Genomic DNA, 20,149 nt, shown 5'->3' with positions numbered 1-20,149 from the left:
ACAGGCAGTAAGGAAAGCTAAGGCTAGCTTTTTCAAACAGAAATTTGTGTCCTGTAACATAAACTCCAAAATGTTCTGGGACACTGTAAAGTCCATGGAGAATAAGAGCACCTCCTCCCAGTTGCCCACTGCACTGAGGCTAGGAAACATTGTTACCACCGATAAATCCACTATAATTGAGAATTTCAATAAGCATTTCCCTACGGCTGGCCATGCTTTCCACCTGGCTACCCATACCCCAGTCAACTGCCCTGCACCCCCCACAGCAACTCACCCAAGCCTCCCCATTTCTCAAATGGGGAGGCCAGATAGCTGATGTTCTGAAATAGCTGCAAAATCTGGACCCCTACAAATCAGCCGGGCTAGACAATTTGGACCCTCTCTTTCTAAAATTATCTTCCGAAATTGTTGCAACCCCTATTACTAGCCTGTTCAACCTCTCTTTCGTATTGTCTGAGATAAGCGATCTCTGCCATGATCGTCCCCCTCTTCAAAGGGGGAGACACTCTAGACCCAAACTGTTACAGACCTATATCTATCCTACCCTGCCTTTCTAAGGTCTTCGAAATCCAAGTTAACAAACAGATTTCCAACCATTTCGAATCCCACCGTACCTTATCCGCTATGCAATCTGGTTTCAGAGCTGGTCATAGGTGCACCTCAGCCATGCTCAAGGTCCTAAAAGATATCATAACCGCCATCGATAACAGACATTACTGTGCAGCTGTATTCATCGACCTGGCCAAGGCTTTCGACTCTGTCAATCAACACATTCTTATTAGCAGACTCAACAGCATTGGTTTCTCAAATGACTGCCTCACCTGGTTCACCAACTACTTCTCAGATAGAGTTCAGTGTGTCAAATCGGAGGGCCTGTTGTCCGGACATCTGGCAGTCTCTATGGCGGTGCCATAGGGTTCAATTCTCGGGCCGACTCTCTTCTCTGTATACATCAATGATGTCGCTCTTGCTGCTGGTGATTCTCTGATCCACCTCAACGCAGATGACACAATTCTGTATACTTCTGGCCCCTCTTTGGACACATTCTTAATTAATCTTCAGACAAGCTTCAATGCCATACAACTCTCCTTCCGTGGCCTCCAACTTCTCTTAAATGCAAGTAAAACTAAATGCATGCTCTTCAACCGATCGCTGCCCACACCTGCCCGCCGGTCCAGCATCACTAATCTGAACGGTTCTGACTTAGAATATGTGGACAACTACAAATATCTAGGTGTCTGGTTAGACTGTAAACTCTCCTTCCAGACTCACATTAAGCATCTCCAATCCAAAATTAAATCTAGAATAGGCTTCCTATTTCGCAACAAAGCATCCTTCACTCATGCTGCCAAACATACCCTCGTAAAACTGACCATTCTACCGATCCTCGACTTCAGCGATGTCATCTTCAAAATAGCCTCCAACACTCTACTCAACAAATTGGATGCAGTCTATCACAGTGCCATCCGCTTTGTCACCAAAGCCCCATTTTCTACCCACCACTGCGACCTGTACGCCCTCGTTGGCTGGCCCTCGCTTCATACTCGTCGCCAAACCCACTGGCTCCAGGTCATCTACAAGTCTTTGCTAGGTAAAGCCCCACCTTATCTCAGCTCACTGGTCACCATAGCAGCACCCGCCCGTAGCACACGCTCCAGCAGGTATATCTCACGGGTCACTCCCAAAGCCACTTCCTCCTTTGGCTGCCTTTCCTTCCAGTTCTCTGCTGCCAATGACTGGAACAAACTGCAAAAATCACTGAAGCTGGAGACTCATATCTCCCTCACTAGTTTTAAGCACCAGCTGTCAGAGCAGCTCACAGATCACTGCATCTGTCCATAGCCCATCTGTAAATAGCCCATTCAACTACCTCATTCCAATAGAGTATTTATTTATTTATCTTGCTCCTTTGCACCCTAGTATCTCTACTTGCACACTCATATTCTGCACATCTATCATTCCAGTGTTTAATTGGTATATTGTAATTACTTTGCCACCATGGCCTATTTAGTGGCTTACCTCCCTTATCTTACCTCATTTGCACACACTGTATATCAACTTTTTCTACTGTATTATTGACTGTTTGTTTGTTCCATGTGTAACTCTGTGTTGTTGTATGTGTCGAACTGCTTTGCTTTATCTTGGCCAGGTCGCAGTTGTAAACGAGAACTTGCTCTCAACTAGCCTACCTGGTTAAATAAAGGTGTTTTTATTTTTTTATACATTTTTTAAGACAAGATTAGCATACAGTAAATATTATTTTGTTGAAATATAATGTGATCTCTGAGAAATTAAGATAATTGACTACCCCCAAAATGGCTATTTTAATTTACAGGATTCATATCATTTTCAATAAATATAGTACCTAAAATCTAATTTGTACCATAATTCTTCTTAACAATGAGTAAGACATGAGGAATCCAATAAAATGACCAAAAGCCACCCATGGACCCCCACATCCCACACCAATCCCACCCGAACAACCAGTATACAGTATCAGTTCTCTATTGCCGGACAAGTATGGGGATGCTGCTTGGGATATGTGAAGTGGAAGAGTTGAACCTATGAGCAGAGAATGAACCAGACCAGGAATCAGCGATTTAGGAATAACAGGATATTGCAACTTCATCCTTTGCAATGTATTCCCTTTAAATCTGGCGATTTTTTCCCCTCCTGTTGAGGTAAATTCAGTTAATCAAATCCAAAAACATATAACCACTTACAAAGCAAAATATGTTAATGAGCCAGCAATTATTTTCACTCCCACAAAATGTGTCCACAATGCCCCATCATTTACAGAATTCTACAGTTAATATACAGCAAAACAGCACATAACTGTTAAATTGTATTGTAATTCGTAATAGTGATTACGTAATTATACATTATAGCATACCAATTCATATTTTGTGTTTTAGAGTACATTCGGAAAGTACTCAGATCCCTTCCCATTTTCCACATTTTGATACTTTACAGCCTTATTCTAAAATGGATTAAGGTCATTTCCCCCCCTCATCAATCTACACACAATCCTCATAATGACAAATCGAAACAGGTTTTTAGAAACTTTAGCAAATTTATAAGTTCAGGCCTTTTGCTATGAGACTCGAAAATTTGCTCAAGTGCATCCTGTTTCTGTTGATCATCCTTGAGATGTTTCTACAACTTGATTTGAGTCCACCTGTGGTAAATTCAATTGATTGGACATGATTCGGAAAGGCGCACATCTGTCCATATAAGGTCTCACAGTTGACAGTGCATGTCAGAGCAAAAACCAAACCATGAGGTCGAAGGAATTGTCCTTTAGGCTCCGAGACAGGATTGTGTTGAGGCACAGAACTGGGGAAGGGTACCAAAAAATTATGCAGCATTGGCCTCCATCATTCTTAAATGGAAGAAGTTTGGACCCACCATGACTCTTCCTAGAGCTGACTGCCCTGCCAAACTGAGCAATTGGGGGAGAACGGCCTTGGTCAGGGGAGGGTGACCAAGAACCCGATGGTCACTCTGACAGATTTCCAGAGTTCCTCTGTGAAGATGGGAGAACCTTCCAGAAGGACAATCATCTCTGCAGCACTCCACTAATCAGGCTTTTATGGTAGAGCGGCCAGACGAAAGCCACTCCTCAGTAAATGGAACATGACAGCCCCCTTAGAATTTGCCAAAAGGACTCTCAGACAATGAGAAACAAGATTCAGGCCTCCCGGGTGGGGCAGTGGTTAAGGGTGATGTACTGCAGCGCCAGCTGTGCCATCAGAGTCCCTGGGTTCGCGCCCAGGCTCTGTCGTAACCGGCCGCGACCGGGAGGTCCGTGGGGCGACGCACAATTGGCCTAGCATCGTCCGGGTTAGGGAGGGCTTGGTCGGTAGGGATGTCCTTGTCTCATCGCGCACCAGCGACTCCTGTGGCGGGCCGGGCACAGTGCGCGCTAACCAAGGTTGCCAGGTGCAGGTGTACCCTCTGACACATTGGTGCGGCTGGCTTCCGGGTTGGATGCGCGCTGTGTTAAGAAGCAGTACGGCTGGTTGGGTTATGTATCGGAGGACGCATGACTTTCAACCTTAGTCTCTCCCGAGCCCGTACGGGAGTTGTAGCGATGAGACAAGATAGTAGCTACTACAACAATTGGATACCACGAAATTGGGGAGAAAAAGGGGTAAAAATTCAACAACAAAAAAAAGAAAAAAAGAGAAACAAGATTCTCTGGTCTGATAAAACCAAGACTGAACTCTTGGGCCTGAATGCCAAGCATCACATCTGGAGGAAGCCTGGCACCATCCCTATGGTAGAGCATGGTGCTGGTAGCATCATGCTGTGGGGATGTTTTTCAGCGGCAGGGACTGGGAGACTAGTCAGGAACGAGGGAAAGATGAATGGAGCAAAGTACAGAGAAGTCCTTGATGAAAACCAACTTCAGAGCGAAAAGGTTCACCTTCCAACAGGACAACGACCCTAAGCACACAGCCAAGACAACGCAGGAGTGGCTTTGGGACAAGTCTCTGAATGTCCTAACTTGAACCCGATCGAACGTCTCTGAAGAGAACTGAAAATAATTGTGCAGTGACGCTCCCCATCCAACCTAAAAGAGCTTCAGAAGATTTTTTATAAATTTGCAAATATGGCTAAATGCTCAACCATTAAAGGTTAGAGACTTGCTGACACTCTTATCTGTCCCCTATATACATGTAATGATTAGGGAACTACTACCACATGTCACTTAAATTGGTACAGCACTCTCATTAACAGGTGCAGCAAGTATAGCCTCTTACAAGGCACGCCTCTAAATTTGTTCATAAGCCACAGCAATACCATGCACCCACAAAAGTTTTTTTATGCTCCAAAATTACAGTATGGTATTGTATTCTGTGGGGGTGGTAATTATAGTCAATAACTTGTGGCACAGTAGCCAGTAAATTACTGTTGATTTCCAGGAAAAGGTTTTTAGATTCCAAAAATAGAATGTGGTACTGTATTCTGTGGGATGGTACTGTTTTACAATGAATTACTGGGAGCCAGTAAATTACTGTAGATTTACAGAACAAATATAAACAAAATATGGTATGTACTGTATTCTGTGGGGTACAGCATTCTCACTCATGGGTGTAACAAATATATTTAACAAATAAACAGTATATTGTCACTAGAGGTCGACCGATGATTGTTTAACACCGATACAGATACCAATAATTGGAGGATCAAAAAAAGCCGATACCGATTAATCTGCCCATTTTTAAAATGTATTTGTAATAATGTCAATTACAACAATACTGAATGAACACTTAAATTAACTTAATATAATACATCAATAAAATCAATTTAGCCTCAAATAAATAATGAAACCTCTTCAATTTGGTTTAAATCATGCAAAAACAAAGTGTTGGAGAAGAAAGTACAAGTGCAATATGTGCCATGTAAGAAAGCTAACGTTTAAGTTCCTTGCTCAGAACATGAGAACATATGAAAGCTGGTGGTTCCTTTTAACATGATTCGTCAATATTCCCAGGTAAGAAGATTTAGGATGTAGTTATTATAGGAATTATAGAACTATTTCTCTCTATACGATTTGTATTTCATATACCTTTGACTATTGGATGTTCTTATAGGCACTTTAGTATTGCCAGTGTAACAGTATAGCTTCCATCCCTCTCCTCGCCGCTACCTGGGCTCGAACGAGGAACACATTGACAACAGCCACCCTCTGTCACGCCTTGGTCTTAGTGTTTTATGTTTTCGTTATATATTTGGTCAGGCCAGGGTGTGACAGGGGTTTACGTGTTGTATTCGTATTGGGTTTTGTAGGCATTGGGATTGTGGTTGATTAGGGGTGTGTCGAGTGTAGGCTTGGCTGCCTGAGGCGGTTCTCGATCAGGGTCAGGTGCTTCTCATTGCCTCTGATGGGGAACCGTATTTAGGTAGCCTGAGTTTCGCTTTGTCTTTCGTGGGTGATTGTTCCTGTCTCTGTGTAGTGTCACCAGATAGGCTGTAATAAGTTTCACGTTCCGTTTGTTGTTTTTGTATTTATTCGTTATTTCATGTACCGTCACTTTTTTCATTAAAAACATGGGTAACCACCACGCTGCATTTCGGTCCGACTCTCTTTCAACAAACGAAGAACGACGTTACAGAATCACCCACCACATACGGACCGAGCAGCGTGGTAACAGGCAGCGACAACAGGAGCAGCGAAAGGAGGAATGGACAGGGGAAGACGTATTGGATGGCATGGAGTATACGACGTGGGGCGAAATCGACAGGTGGGCGGCCGACCCAGAGAGAGTGCAGGAGCCCGCATGGGATTCGCTGGAGCAGTGCGAAGAGGGCTATAGGCGAATGGAGTTGGAGAAAAGAAAGACACGGCGGCGCAGCGCGAAACCCGAAAGTCACCCCAAAAAAATTATTGGGGGGGGGGCTCAGGGAGAGAGTGGCAGAGTCAGGAGTCAGACCTGAGCCAACTCTCCCTGTTAATCATGAGGAGCAGCGATATAAGGACTTCTGGTCTTGGGAGATGATATTAGACGGAAGAGGACCCTGGGCTCAGCCTGGTGAATATCGCCGCCCCAAGGAGGAAGCAGAGGCAGCAGTAGATAGGAGCCGGCGATACGAGGGAACACGGTTGGCAAGGAAGCCCGAGAAACAACCCCAAAAAATTATTGGGGGGGGGCTTACAGGGAGTATGGCTATGCCAGGTAGGAGACCTGCGCAAACTCCCTGTGCTTTCCGGTGGGCTAAAGAGACCGGGCAGGCACCGTGTTATGCTAGTGAGCGCACGGTGTCTCCAGTGCGGGTGCATAGCCCGGTACGGTTCATACCAGCCCTTCGTATTGGCCGTGCTAGAGTGGGCATCGAGCCAGGTAAGCTTGGGCAGGCTCGGTGCTCCAGAGCTCCAGTGCGCCTGCACGGTCCGGTCTATCCAGAGCCACCTCCACACACCAGTCCTCCGGTAGCAGCTCCCCGCACCAGGCTTCCTGTGCGTGTCCTCGCTCCAGTATCACCAGTGCCCGCACCACGCATCAGGCCTACAGTGCGCCTCGCCTCTCCTGCTCTGTCGGAGTCTCCCGCCTGTTCAGCGCAGCCAGCGTTTTCCTCCTCTCCTGCGCTGTCGGAGTCTCCTGTCTGTTCAGCGCAGCCAGCGTTTTCCTCCTCTCCTGCGCTGTCGGAGTCTCCTGTCTGTTCAGCGCAGCCAGCGTTTTCCTCCTCTCCTGCGCTGTCGGAGTCTCCCGCCTGTTCAGCGCTATCAGAGCCTTTCTTCTCTACAGCGCTGCTGGAGCCTCCTGCCTGTTTGAAGCAGCCTGAGCTGTCAGTCTGCAAAGAGCTGCCAGTCTGCAAGGAGCTGCCAGTCTGCAAGGAGCTGCCAGTCTGCAGGGAGCTGTCAGTCTGCAAGGAGCTGTCAGTCTGCAAGGAGCTGCCAGTCTGTAAGGAGCTGTCAGTCTGCATGAAGCAGCCAGAGCTGTCAGTCTGCAAGGAGCTGCCAGTCTGCAAGGAGCTGCCAGTCTGCAAGGAGCTGCCAGTCTGCAAGGAGCTTCCAGTCTGCAAGGAGCTGCCAGTCTGCAGGGAGCTGTCAGTCTGCAAGGAGCTGTCAGTCTGCAAGGAGCTGCCAGTCTGTAAGGAGCTGTCAGTCTCCATGAAGCAGCCAGAGCTGTCAGTCTGCAAGGAGCTGTCAGTCTGCAAGGAGCTGCCAGTCTGCAAGGAGCTGCCAGTCTGCAAGGAGCTGCCAGTCTGCAAGGAGCTGTCAGCCTGCATGGAGCAGTCAGAGCTGTCAGTCTGCAAAGAGCTGCCAGTCTGCAAGGAGCTGTCAGCCTGCATGGAGCAGTCAGAGCTGTCAGTCTGCATAGAGCAGCTAGATCCGCCAGTCAACCAGAATCTTCCAGATCTGCTAGTCAACCTGAATCTTCCAGATCCGCCAGCCAGCCAGGATCTACCGGAGCCTACTACCTACCTGAGCTTCATCTCAGTACTGGGCTTCCTCTCAGTACTGGGCTTCCTCTCAGTACTGGGCTTCCTCTCAGTACTGGGCTTCCCCTCAGCTCCGGGCTGCCCCTCAGTTCCGGGCTGCCCCTCAGTCCCGAGCTGCCCCTCAGTCCCGAGCTGCCCCTCAGTTCCGAGCTGCCCCTCAGTCCCGAGCTGCCCCTCAGTCCCGAGCTGCCCCAGTCCCGAGCTGCCCCTCAGTCCCGAGCTGCCCCTCAGTCCCGAGCTGCCCCTCAGTCCTGAGCTGCCCCTCAGTCCCGAGCTGCCCCTCAGTCCCGAGCTGTCCCTCAGTCCCGAGATGCCCCTCAGTCACGAGCTGCTCCTTAGTTCTGTGGGGTTGTGGGTGAGGACTATTAGGCCATGGTCGGCGGCGAGGGTGGATTATCCCAGGACGCGAAGGGGAGGAACGAGGACATTAATGAAGTGGGGTCCACGTCCCGAGCCGGAGCCGCCACCAATGACAGACGCCCACCCGGACCCTCCCTTTGGTTTTGAGGTGCGTCCGGGAGTCCGCACCTTGGGGGGGGGGGGGTTCTGTCACGCCTTGGTCTTAGTGTTTTATGTTTTCGTTATATATTTGGTCAGGCCAGGGTGTGACAGGGGTTTACGTGTTGTATTCATATTGGGTTTTGTAGGCATTGGGATTGTGGTTGATTAGGGGTGTGTCGAGTGTAGGCTTGGCTGCCTGAGGCGGTTCTCGATCAGGGTCAGGTGCTTCTCATTGCCTCTGATGGGGAACCGTATTTAGGTAGCCTGAGTTTCGCTTTGTCTTTTGTGGGTGATTGTTCCTGTCTCTGTGTAGTGTCACCAGATAGGCTGTAATAAGTTTCACGTTCCGTTTGTTGTTTTTGTATTTATTTGTTATTTCATGTACCGTCACTTTTTTCATTAAAAACATGAGTAACCACCACGCTGCATTTCGGTCCGACTCTCTTTCAACAAACGAAGAACGACGTTACACCCTCGATGTCATGGCTGATTTCCTCCTCTTCCTCTGAAGAGGTGTATCAAGGATTGGACCAATACGCAGCGTGGTAGGTGTCCATGTTTTTAATAGGGAAAAAACTGAACACACTTTACAAAATAACAAACGTGGCAAAACCGAAACAGTCCTATCTGGTGCAGAGAACACAAACACAGGAAACAATCACCCACAAAATACCCAAAGAACATGATTGCCTAAATATTGGGAACCCCCAATCAGAGACAACGATAAACACCTGCCTCTGATTGAGAACCAATCTAGGCAACCATAGACTTACAGCAGCGTAGCCTAGTGGTTAGAGCGTTGGACTAGTAACCGGAAGGTTGCGAGTTCCAACCCCCCGAGCTGACAAGGTACAAATCTGTCGTTCTGCCCCTGAACAGGCAGTTAACCCATTGTTCCCAGGCCGTCATTGAAAATAAGAATATGTTCTTAACTGACTTGCCTGGTTAAATAAAGGTAAAAAAAATAAAAATATAAAAAAATGAACAAAACCGCATAAATCTAGAAAAATCCCTAGACAGTACAAACAACCTAGATGAGACAAAAACCATACATCACCCATGTCACACCCTGGCCTAACCAAAATAATAAAGAAAACAAAGATAACTAAGGTCAGGGCGTGACAGTATCCCCCCCAAAGGTGCGGACTCCCGGCCGCACACCTAAACCCCTAGGGGAGGGTCTGGGTGGGCGTATGTCCACGGTGGCGGCTCTGGTGCGGGACGTGGACCCCACTCCACGATAGTCTTAGTCCGCTTTTGTGGCATCCTAGGAACGGCGACCCTCGCCACAGACCTAGAATTGGCAACCCTACTAAATGGCCCCACTGGACTGAGGGGCAGCTCCGGACTGAGGGGCAGCTCCGGACTGAAGGGCAGCTCCGGCCTGGCTGAGGACTCTGGCAGATCCTGGCTGACTGGCGGCTCTGGCAGATCCTGGCTGACTGGCGGATCCTGGCTGACTGGCGGCTCTGGCGGATCCTGGCTGACTGGCGGCTCTGGCGGATCCTGGCTGACTGGCGGCTCTGGAGGATCCTGGCTGACCGGCGGCTCTGGAGGATCCTGGTTGACGGGCGGCTCTGAAGGATCCTGGCTGACCGGCGGCTCTGGCGGATCCTGACAGACCGGCGACTCTGGCGGCTCCTTGCAGACCGGCGGCTCTGGCGGCTCCTTGCAGACCGGCGGCTCTGGTGCCTCCTTGCAGACCGGCGGCTCCTTGCATACTGGCGGCTCCTTGCAGACTGGCGGCTCCTTGCAGACTGGCAGCTCTGGCGGCTCCTTGCAGACTGGCGGCTCTGGCACCTCCTTGCAAACTGGAGGCTCCTTGCAGACTGGCGGCTCTGGCGGGTCCTTGCAGACTGGCGGCTCTGGCGGCTCTAGCAGCTCTGGACAGGCGGGAGACTCTAGCAGCTCTGGACAGGCGGGAGACTCTAGCAGCTCTGGACAGGCGGGAGACTCTAGCAGCTCTGGACAGGCGGGAGACTCTAGCAGCTCTGGACAGGCGGGAGACTCTAGCAGCTCTGGACAGGCGGGAGACTCTAGCAGCTCTGGACAGGCGGGAGACTCTAGTGGCGCTGGAGAGGAGGAAGGCTCTAGCAGCGCTGGACAGGCAAGGCGCACTGTAGCCCTGATGCGTGGTGCCGACGCTGGTGGTACTGGGCCGAGGACACGCACCTCAGGGCGAGTGCGGGGAGGAGGAACAGGGAGTACTGGGCTCTGGACACGCACAGGAAGCCTGGTGCGGGGGGCTGCCACCGGAGGGCTGGTGCGTGTAGGTGGCACTGGATAAACCAGACCGTGCAGGCGCACTGGAGCTCTTGAGCACCGAGCCTGCCCAACCTTACCTGGTTGAATGCTCCCGGTCGCCCTGCCAGTGCGGCGAGGTGGAATAGCCCGCACTGGGCTGTGCAGGCGAACCGGGGACACCATGCGTAAGGCTGGTGCCATGTACGCCGGCCCAAGGAGACGCACTGGAGACCAGATGCGTAGAGCCGGCTTCATGGCACCTGGCTCGATGCCCACTCTAGCCCGGCCGATACGAGGAGCTGGTATGTACCGCACCGGGTTATGCACCCGCACCGGGAACACTGTGCGCTCCACAGCATAACACGGTGCCTGCCCGGTCTCTCTCACTCTCCGGTAAGCACAGGAAGTTGGCGCAGGTCTCCTACCTGGCTTCGCCATACTTCCTGTGTGCCCCCCCAATATTTTTTTGGGGCAGACTCTCGGGCTTCCATCCGCGCCGCCGTGCTGCCTCCTCATACCAGCGCCTCTCCGCCTTCGCTGCCTCCAGCTCTTCTTTGGGGCGGCAATATTCTCCTGGCTGTGCCCAGGGTCCTTTCCCATCTAGGATCTCCTCCCAAGTCCAGAAGTCCTGATTGCGCTGCTCCTCCTGCCGCTGCCTGTTACCACGCTGCTTGGTCCTGTACTGGTGGGTGATTCTGTCATGGCTAATTTCCTCCTCTTCCTCTGAAGAGGTGTAGCAAGGATCGGACCAATACGCAGCGTGGTAGGTGTCCATGTTTTTAATAGGGAAAAAACTGAACACACTTTACAAAATACAAAATAACAAACGTGGCAAAACCGAAACAGTCCTATCTGGTGCAGAGAACACAAAGACAAGAAACAATCACCCACAAAATACCCAAAGAACATGGCTGCCTAAATATGGTTCCCAATCAGAGACAACGATAAACACCTGCCTCTGATTGAGAACCAATCTAGGCAACCATAGACTTACATAAACACCTAGAACGAACACAACCCCATAAATCTACAAAAAAACTTAGACAGTACAAACACCCTAGATGAGACAAAAACCATACATCACCCATGTCACACCCTGGCCTAACCAAAATAATAAAGAAAACAAAGATAACTAAGGCCAGGGTATGACACTCGAAGCAGCGTTACCCATGCAGAGCAAGGGGAACAACTACTCCAAATCTCAGAGCGAGTGACGTTTGAAACGCTATTAGCGCGCACCCTGCTAACTAGCTAGCCATTTCACATCGGTTACACAAGCCTAATCTCGGGAGTTGATAGGCTTGAAGTCATAAACAGCTGGCAAAGAGCTGCTGGCAAAACGCACGAAAGTGCTGTTTGAATGAATGCTTACGAGCCTGCTGGTGCCTACCATCGCTCAGTCAGACTGCTCTATCAAATCATAGACTTAATTATAACATAATAACACACAGAAATACGAGCCTCGAGTCATTAATATGGTCGAATCCGGAAACTATCATTTCGAAAACAAAACGTTTATTCTTTCAGTGAAATACGGGACCGGATGGCATCCATAAGTCTAAATATTGCTGTTACATTGCACAACCTTCAATGTTATGTCGTAATTATGTAAAATTCTGGCAAATTAGTTCGCAATTAGCCAGGCTGAACTGTTGCATGTACCCTGACTCTGCGTGCAATGAACGCAAGAGAAGTGAAACAATTTCACCTGGTTAATATTGTCTGCTAACCTTTCTTTTAGCTAAATATGTAGGTTTAAAAATATATACTTCTGTGTATTGATTTTAAGAAAGGCATTGATGTTTATGGTTAGGTACACGTTGGAGCAACGACAGACCTTTTTCGCGAAAGCGCACCGCATCGATTATATTCAATGCAGGACACGCTAGATAAACTAGTAATATCATCGACCATGTGTAGTTATAACTAGTGATTATGATTGATTGTTTTTTATAAGATAAGTTTAATGCTAGCTAGCAACTTACCTTCTTACTGCATTTGCGTAACAGGCAGGCTCCTCGTGAGGCAGGTGGTTAGAGCGCTGGACTAGTTAACTGTAAAGTTGCAAGGTGGAGTCCCTGAGCTGACAAGGTAAAAATCTGTCATTCTGCCCCTGAACAAGACAGTTAACCCACTGTTCCGAGGCCGTCATTGAAAATAAGAATGTGTTCTTTACTGACTAGCCTCGTTAAATAAGGTTGTAAAAATAAATAAATAAAAAATCTGCAAAATCGGCATCCAAAAATAGCGATTTCCAAATGTTATGAAAACTTTAAATCGGCCCTAATCGGCCATTGATCGGCCATAACACTGACAGAGGAGATTTACGATGTCTTTGGGTGATAAAACCTAAAGTGCATTCCAGAGAACATGGGTTAATGTTTCTGCTATATACCGTACCAGGGAGAGATGGTTCTAATTTGGAGTCTTAACCTTGTGACACATTCTAAGTATCTGTTGTTCGTCATGTAGGTTGAAAGGGGTGTGTCTTGGCTATAAAAGACCTTTGTACTTTTGTCTTGACACTCTCAACGGATCATTAGAAATGGTGAATCGTTGACAAGTCATTGCTATTGCAAAGCTCTTATTATAAAATATTTAGTTTAAGTATGACTCTGACTTGCGTGATAAGTTAATCTCTCCTCATTTGATAGTAAAGAAATGAACCACCACACTCTCCTTGTGTTTGTCTCAACCCCCTCCAGGTATCACCCATCTTCCCCGTGTGCTTATACCTGTGTTTTCTGTCTGTCTGGGCCAGTTAATTTTGTTCATTCAAACCTACCAGCATAACCCTTGCTCCTGTCTTTGCTATAGTCCCTGTTTTCTAGTTTCCCAGTTTAGACCATTCCTGCCTGCCGTCCTGTACCTTTGCCTCTTCTCTGGATTACCGACCTCTGCCTGACCTGACCCTGAGCCCGCCTGCTGTTCCGGTGCTTTACATCCTCTCTGGATTATTGACCACTGCTTGCCTTGTTTAAAGAATAAACTTTCGTTTTTCAACACTGTCTGCACCTGGGTCATACCTGAAACATGATAGTATATAGTGGTTGAGTGTTTAGCCATGTCCTTTTGATTTGTTTTGTCCTGTAGTCACTGCCAGTTTAGTAGCCTTTGTTAAGGCCTCTACAAATGCAATTGATATAAAATACTAAATACTAATTGGTATGCTGTAATACATAATTACTTATTCACTGTTAGCAATTGCTGTAATTTTATTACAATACAATTTAGCAGAATGCCATTGAGTTCCTATAAAGCGTTGCTCTTTACAGTACTGTACTGTAATATAGAATTACAGTAGCTAACTGTTCAAGGTTTGCTGTAAATTTACAGCAATTTGTTAGTGTACTACATTGGTGCCAGAAATGGGATGTGTGTGGGTTGATAGTGACTGGGTCACAGATAATTATTGCAGGGCAGATTGGCAAGGGAATAGGCACGTGGGTAAGTGTGTGTTATATCACAGAGAAGTGCTCCTTTCATCTTTCATCTTGTCTGCTGCTGCACCATGGAAACTATCAGGGATACAGGATTTTCTTTCGCTCTCGCAACTCCCCATCACACACATACCTGAAATATTATTATCATGAGCAAACGGATAGGAGACAGGTCAAACACACACATACATGACTGTAATCAAGCAGCCGCATGGCAACAGCGCAGTCAGTAGGGGGTAACCATGGCAACAGTCAGTTCTTGGCTACCATAGCAACAACATAGCACTGGATTACAAACACCGGCTTGATTTCATTCAACTTTGTCCAGGTGACCTATTTGAACCATTAGGCCTTCCAATGATGACCTAGAGACAGACACAACTACAAACAACCACATACAGATCTTTCTCTCTCTCTCGCTCTCTCTCAATTCAATTAAATAAAATTCAAAGGGCTTTATTGGCATGGGAGACATATGTTTACATTGCCAAATCAAGTGAAATAGATAAATAGATAATAAACAATCAAGAATGAATAGTAAACATTACACTTACAAGTGTCACAGGAATAGACACATTTGAAATGTCATATTAAGGCTATGTACAGTGTTATAATGATGTGCAAATAGTTAAAGTACAAAAGGGAAAATAAATAAACATAAATATGGGTTCTCTCTCTGTGTGTATGTGTATGTGAGTGTGTGTGGGGGAGGGGGAGGGGGGTGCGTGAGTGCTTGCGTATGTGAAGGGCTATAGTGCACAGACAGAGCATGTGTTGCATAATTCTGAAATACAGTAAATAACTCATAGATACAGAGGCGTGTTAAACACGCTAGGCTGAGTGTGTGCGCGTGCGCATTCATGTGTGATGACGCCACACTCCCCCGCCCAACTCGCTTTGCGTCGTATCTGGATCTGAAAACTGTCATCAGCAGCAGCAATCAGCAGCACAGCGGTATCGGTGGCCGCAAGGGAGAAGAGGAGAATCTCATCACGGGAAGACGGGAAGATGTACCTCTACATCTGATCATCATATCTCTTTTTTTCCTGTCTCTCTCTTGCTTTTTTCCGTTTGAACGGAATAGTCTCTTCTCTTACACCTGATCATCTCTCACAGAAACAGAATAGGTTTAAAAACAGAAGAGAAGAGTAACGTTACAACGAAGGGAGGGACTAATGGAGGCATAAAAAGCAAAGGAGAAGAGAGAAATTTACCTCTCCCCTAGACTACACTCGATAATCTCAATATCGCTCTCCTTTGCGCTATCTCTCTGTGGTCATGGCGTTGCAGGGGACCAGCCTGCTAGAGAACCCGGTCCAGGCAATTCTGTACCTTAGAGAACTGACCACTATAGTTCAGAACCAGCAGAGCCTCATCCAGACACAGCGCCTGCGCATTGATGAACTGGACCGGCGCGTGGACGAGCTGCTCGGGGAGAACAGGAATCTGCGCGAGGCAAGAGTACAACATCATCATTATCATCATCATCCGGACTCCAACAGGAACCTTCATCATCCTCAGCACCAACATCCAGACACACAACCCCATGACACCGGGTCTCTGCCTGCCCAGCCTCCGCCTGAAATCCACCCGGACCAAGAAAATCCGCCTCCACAACCCGCTTATCCGGAGGACATGCAGTTGGTACCGGCCCAGCCGCAGTCAACGAGCCCTCCGCCAAGCGAGGCCGGCCCGGGCAAGGGGGAGGACGGCAGGACCAGCCCGGGCTGCCGCACACTGAATCCCCTGGTTCCCCTAGCTCCCCTCACTCCTACCACTCTCTGCCGCTCGGTGGGTCTTGCCAATCAATCAGAGTGAGTCCATTTACTATCTTTTATCAACGCGAATGTGATAAAGTGTGTGTGTACTGTAAAAAAACAAAGCAAAAACGAGTTGTTTCAACTAATTACTATTAAGTAACTGGTTCCACAGACTTTTGTTTTGTTTACGTAAAACTTCAATTAAACACTGAGTCTCAAATAGCCACCTGTCCCTTTCAATAGCCAGGCAATATTACACATTACAGCAAATAAACACCGTTTCAAATAAACGCGGGGTCTAAATGAATGGTTTAGGAGGTTACCATGAATTGATTTAGGTTTAATGTTTGACTTGTTACATAAATAAAATCAGTAATGACTCGAAAAAATTATGACAATCATCCGTTTTTATTGTCAGCAAGAAACTGCTAGCCATCTGCTAACAGCTGAAAACGGCTTATTTTTTAAATATTTTTCTTTACATTATGGCAGACTACACCTGTTGGTGTATTGCCGCCACCTACTATACAGGGTTTTGAAACAAAAAAAAGATTACATTTGGGGAAGAAGGGGGGACCCGAAATACTGTATTACAAAAATAAATCAAACAACCATCCCACTCCTTCAGTCACCTCTCTACATAGGCTCAGGTGCCTGGGAGGACGGATCATTCATCAACATAATTCCTTGTAATGCCTCTTCAGAAAAATCTCTTAGTCCCAAAAAACGCTCAGCGGCACTCACAATGATACCTATTTTCTTCGATTTCCTCTCTGTGCCGTTGATAACCAAAGTAATAAACGTCCACCTTCGTCCACCTTCTTAATATGGAACATGTCGGGATTCCTCTGTTGACAAGGAACATCATCTTGTGTCTCAACTCCTACTACCATTACTTCTTCAACTTCACTCCTTTCTTCCACGTTTCTCAACGTCTATGGAAAGGAGACATTCTGGACAGCCCTTATTCTTGTCACTTCCTTCTGCTTAGAACTCCTAGCTAACTGGCAAGCACAAGAACAATCAACAACTTGGTGAGTACAGACCCCCAGAAATCGTCCGATCGCCTTCTAGTGGCGAAAGTAAAAACAGCAAAAAATGCATAGTCAAAGAGGATAATAATTATTCTGTCTAATAGGTGCCTGTTGTGTTCAGTGATTTTTGGGATAGGGGGCAGCATTTTCACTTTTGGATGAATAGCGTGCCCAGAGTGAACTGCCTCCTACTCTGTTCCAGATGCTAATATATGCATATTATTATTAGTTTTGGATAGAAAACACTCTGAAGTTTCTAAAACTGCTTGAATGATGTCTGTGAGTATAACATAACTCATATGGCAGGCGAAAACCTGAGAAAAATCCAACCAGGAAGTGGGAAATCTGAAGTTTGTAGTTTTTCAAAGCTTGGTCTGCCGAGTACACAGTGTCTATGGAGTCAAGTTGCACTTCCTACGGCTTCCACTAGATGTCAACCGTCTTTAGAAACATGTTTCAGGCTTCTGCTATAAAGGAGGGGGGAATGAGAGCTGAATGAGTCATGGGTCTGGCAGAGTGTCTCAGGCTCGCGATGTGTGCTCCCGACAGAGTTAGCTCTCGTTCCAGTGTTTTTCTTCAGACAATGAAATTCTCAGGTTGGAACCTTATTGATGATTTATGTTAAAAACATCCTAAAGATTGATTCCATACATCGTTTGACTTGTTTCTACGACCTGTAACGGAACTTTTCGAGTTTTTGTTTGGACGAAGTGCTCGCGCCTCATGAAGATGGATTACTGGGCTGAACACGCTAACAACAAGTGGCTATTTGGACATAAATTATGGACTTTATAGAACAAATCAGTAATTTATTGTAGAACTGGGATTCCTGGGAATGCCTTCTGATGAAGATCATCAAAGGTAAGTGAATATTTATAGTGTTATTTCTAACTTCTGTTGACTCCAACATGGCGGATATTTCTTTGGCTGGATTGGGCTCTGAGCACCGTTCTCAGATTATGCTTTTTCCGTAAAAAAAAAAATCTGACAGAGCGGTTGCATTAAGGAGAAGTCTATCTTTAATTCTGTGAATAACACTTGTATCTTTTATCAATGTTTATTATGAGTATTTCTGCAAAATTACCAGATGTTTTGGAATCAAAACATTACTGCACGAAACTGAGATTTTTGGATATAAATATGCACTTTATCGAACAAAACATACATGTATTGTGTAACATGATGTCCTATGAGTGTCATCTGATGAAGATCATCAAAGGTTAGTGATTCATTTTATCTATATTTCTGCTTTTTGTGACTCCTATCTTTGGCTGTAAAAATGGCTGTGTGTTTTTTTGACTTGGTGGTGACCTAAACATAATCATATGTTGTGCTTTCGCTGTAAAGCATTTTTGAAATCGGACAGGATGGGTAGATTAATAAGATGTTTATCGTTCATTTGCTGTATTAGACTTGATAATGTGTGAAAGTTACATATTTCAAAAAAATATCGCTCTCTGCCTTTTCAGCGGAATGTTGTCGAGGGGTTCCACTAGCAGAACGCCTGCCCTAGAAAGGTTCATAAAATAAACGGCACGGTATTAATTGAAGTTTTAAATTAAATGAGTTAGCCCAAATATAGCTAAAACTTGAGAAAACGTAGGCAAAAATTCAGTTAACTTAAAATTATTTTTGCTCACTTTTTCCTCATATTTATTCAACTTGAAATTATCAATTGGCCATCTTACCTAAAAAAAAAGCAGTGGAACTAGTTACAACAGGGGAGAACGACCAACCCCTCACATTGAAGCCACGGCAGTTGAAGGCCAACCGCGGTTCGGCAGGAATTTCCATGGCTTCAATGAGAGTGGGCATTGTTTCTCCCCTGATTTGAACCTCTTGTTTCATGGCATTCTGAGCTTCCTGCTACTCCACCGTGTCTGTTTCAATTTTCAGTTAATCTAATAACACGATGTCACGGTCGTTGGAATAACTGGACCAAGGCGCAGCGTCTGTAGAGTTCCACATGTTTATTTAAATTAAACTCACAGAAAACAATAAAGCGCAAAACGAAACGTGAACCTATGCAGTGCTCACAAGCAATAATACATAAACAAGATCCCACAAAAACCCAGTGGGACAAGGCTGCCTAAATATGATCCCCAATCAGAGACAACGATAGACAGCTGCCTCTGATTGGCAACCATACCAGGCCAACATAAAAAAAAATAGAGTACCCACCCTAGTCACACCCTGACCTAACCAAAATAGGGAATAAAAAGGCTCTCTAAATTCAGGGCGTGACACACGAGGAATAAATACATAATGATTAACGATAACTTGGCTATTAAGTGCCTTCAGAAACTATTCACACCCCTTCACCTTTTCCACATTTTGTTGTGTTACAAAGTGGGATTCAAATCGACTGAACCAGGTTTTCTTCTAGGATTTTGCCAGTGCTTAGATCTATTCTGTTAATTTTTATCATAAAAAAACTCCATAGTCCTTGCCGAAGATAAGCATACCCATAACATGATATGAAAAGTTGGATATGTGTTGTTGGATTTGCCCCAAACATAACGGTTTAGGACCTAAAGTAAATTTCTTTGCCAATTTTTTACAGTTTTACTTTAGTGCCATGTGAACAGGATGCATGTTTTGGAATATTTGTTTAATTCTGTACAAGCTTTCTTCTTTTCACTCTGTCATTAGTATTGTGGAGTAACTACAATGTTGTTAATCCATCCTCAGTTTTCTCCTATCACAACCATTAAACCCCTTTTAAAGTCATCATGGGCCTCATGGTGAAATCCCTGAGCGGTTTCCTTCCTCTCCGTCAACTGAGTTAGGAAGGACGCCTGTATCTTTGTAGTGACTGGGTGAATTGATACAGCAACCAAAGTGTAATTAATAACTTCACCATGCTCAAAGAGATATTCAATGTTTGCTATTTTTTTTTTACCCATCTACCAATAGTTGCTCTTCTTTGCGAGGCATTGGAAAACCTCCCTGGTCTTTTTAGTTGAATGTTAAACACTATTATTGCACACAGAGTGAGGCCATGCAACATATTATGTGACTTGTTAAGGAAAACTTTACTTCAAAACTTATTTAAGCTTGCCATAACAAAGGGGTTAAATACTTATTGACTCAAGACATTTCAGCTTGACATTTTTTATTAATTTGTAAAAATGTCAAAAACATAATTCCACTGACATTATGGGGTATTGTGTGTAGGCCAGTGACACAACATCTCAATGTAATCCATTTTAAATTCAGT

At 46.0% G+C, this 20,149-nt stretch overlaps 1 protein-coding gene across 2 annotated transcripts in view; it reads left to right on the top strand.

The window, feature by feature from the left end:
• The first annotated feature begins 15,075 nt into the window (after positions 1-15,075).
• LOC109888860 (IQ motif and SEC7 domain-containing protein 3) overlaps positions 15,076-20,149 on the top strand; it is a 46,884-nt gene continuing 41,810 nt past the window's right edge. For both annotated transcript variants that reach the window (XM_031822864.1, XM_020480027.2), the window contains exon 1: positions 15,076-15,949. In XM_031822864.1, the coding sequence (XP_031678724.1) occupies positions 15,414-15,949 (536 nt within the window). In that variant the 5' untranslated portion in view covers positions 15,076-15,413. The remainder of the gene's footprint in view (positions 15,950-20,149) is intronic.

This window comes from Oncorhynchus kisutch, linkage group LG4 (genome assembly GCF_002021735.2).
Source record: "Oncorhynchus kisutch isolate 150728-3 linkage group LG4, Okis_V2, whole genome shotgun sequence".
NCBI classification, from domain to species: Eukaryota; Metazoa; Chordata; class Actinopteri; order Salmoniformes; family Salmonidae; genus Oncorhynchus; species Oncorhynchus kisutch.
Note: the sequence above shows the minus strand (reverse complement) of the source record. Positions and strands in the feature narration are given on the sequence as shown.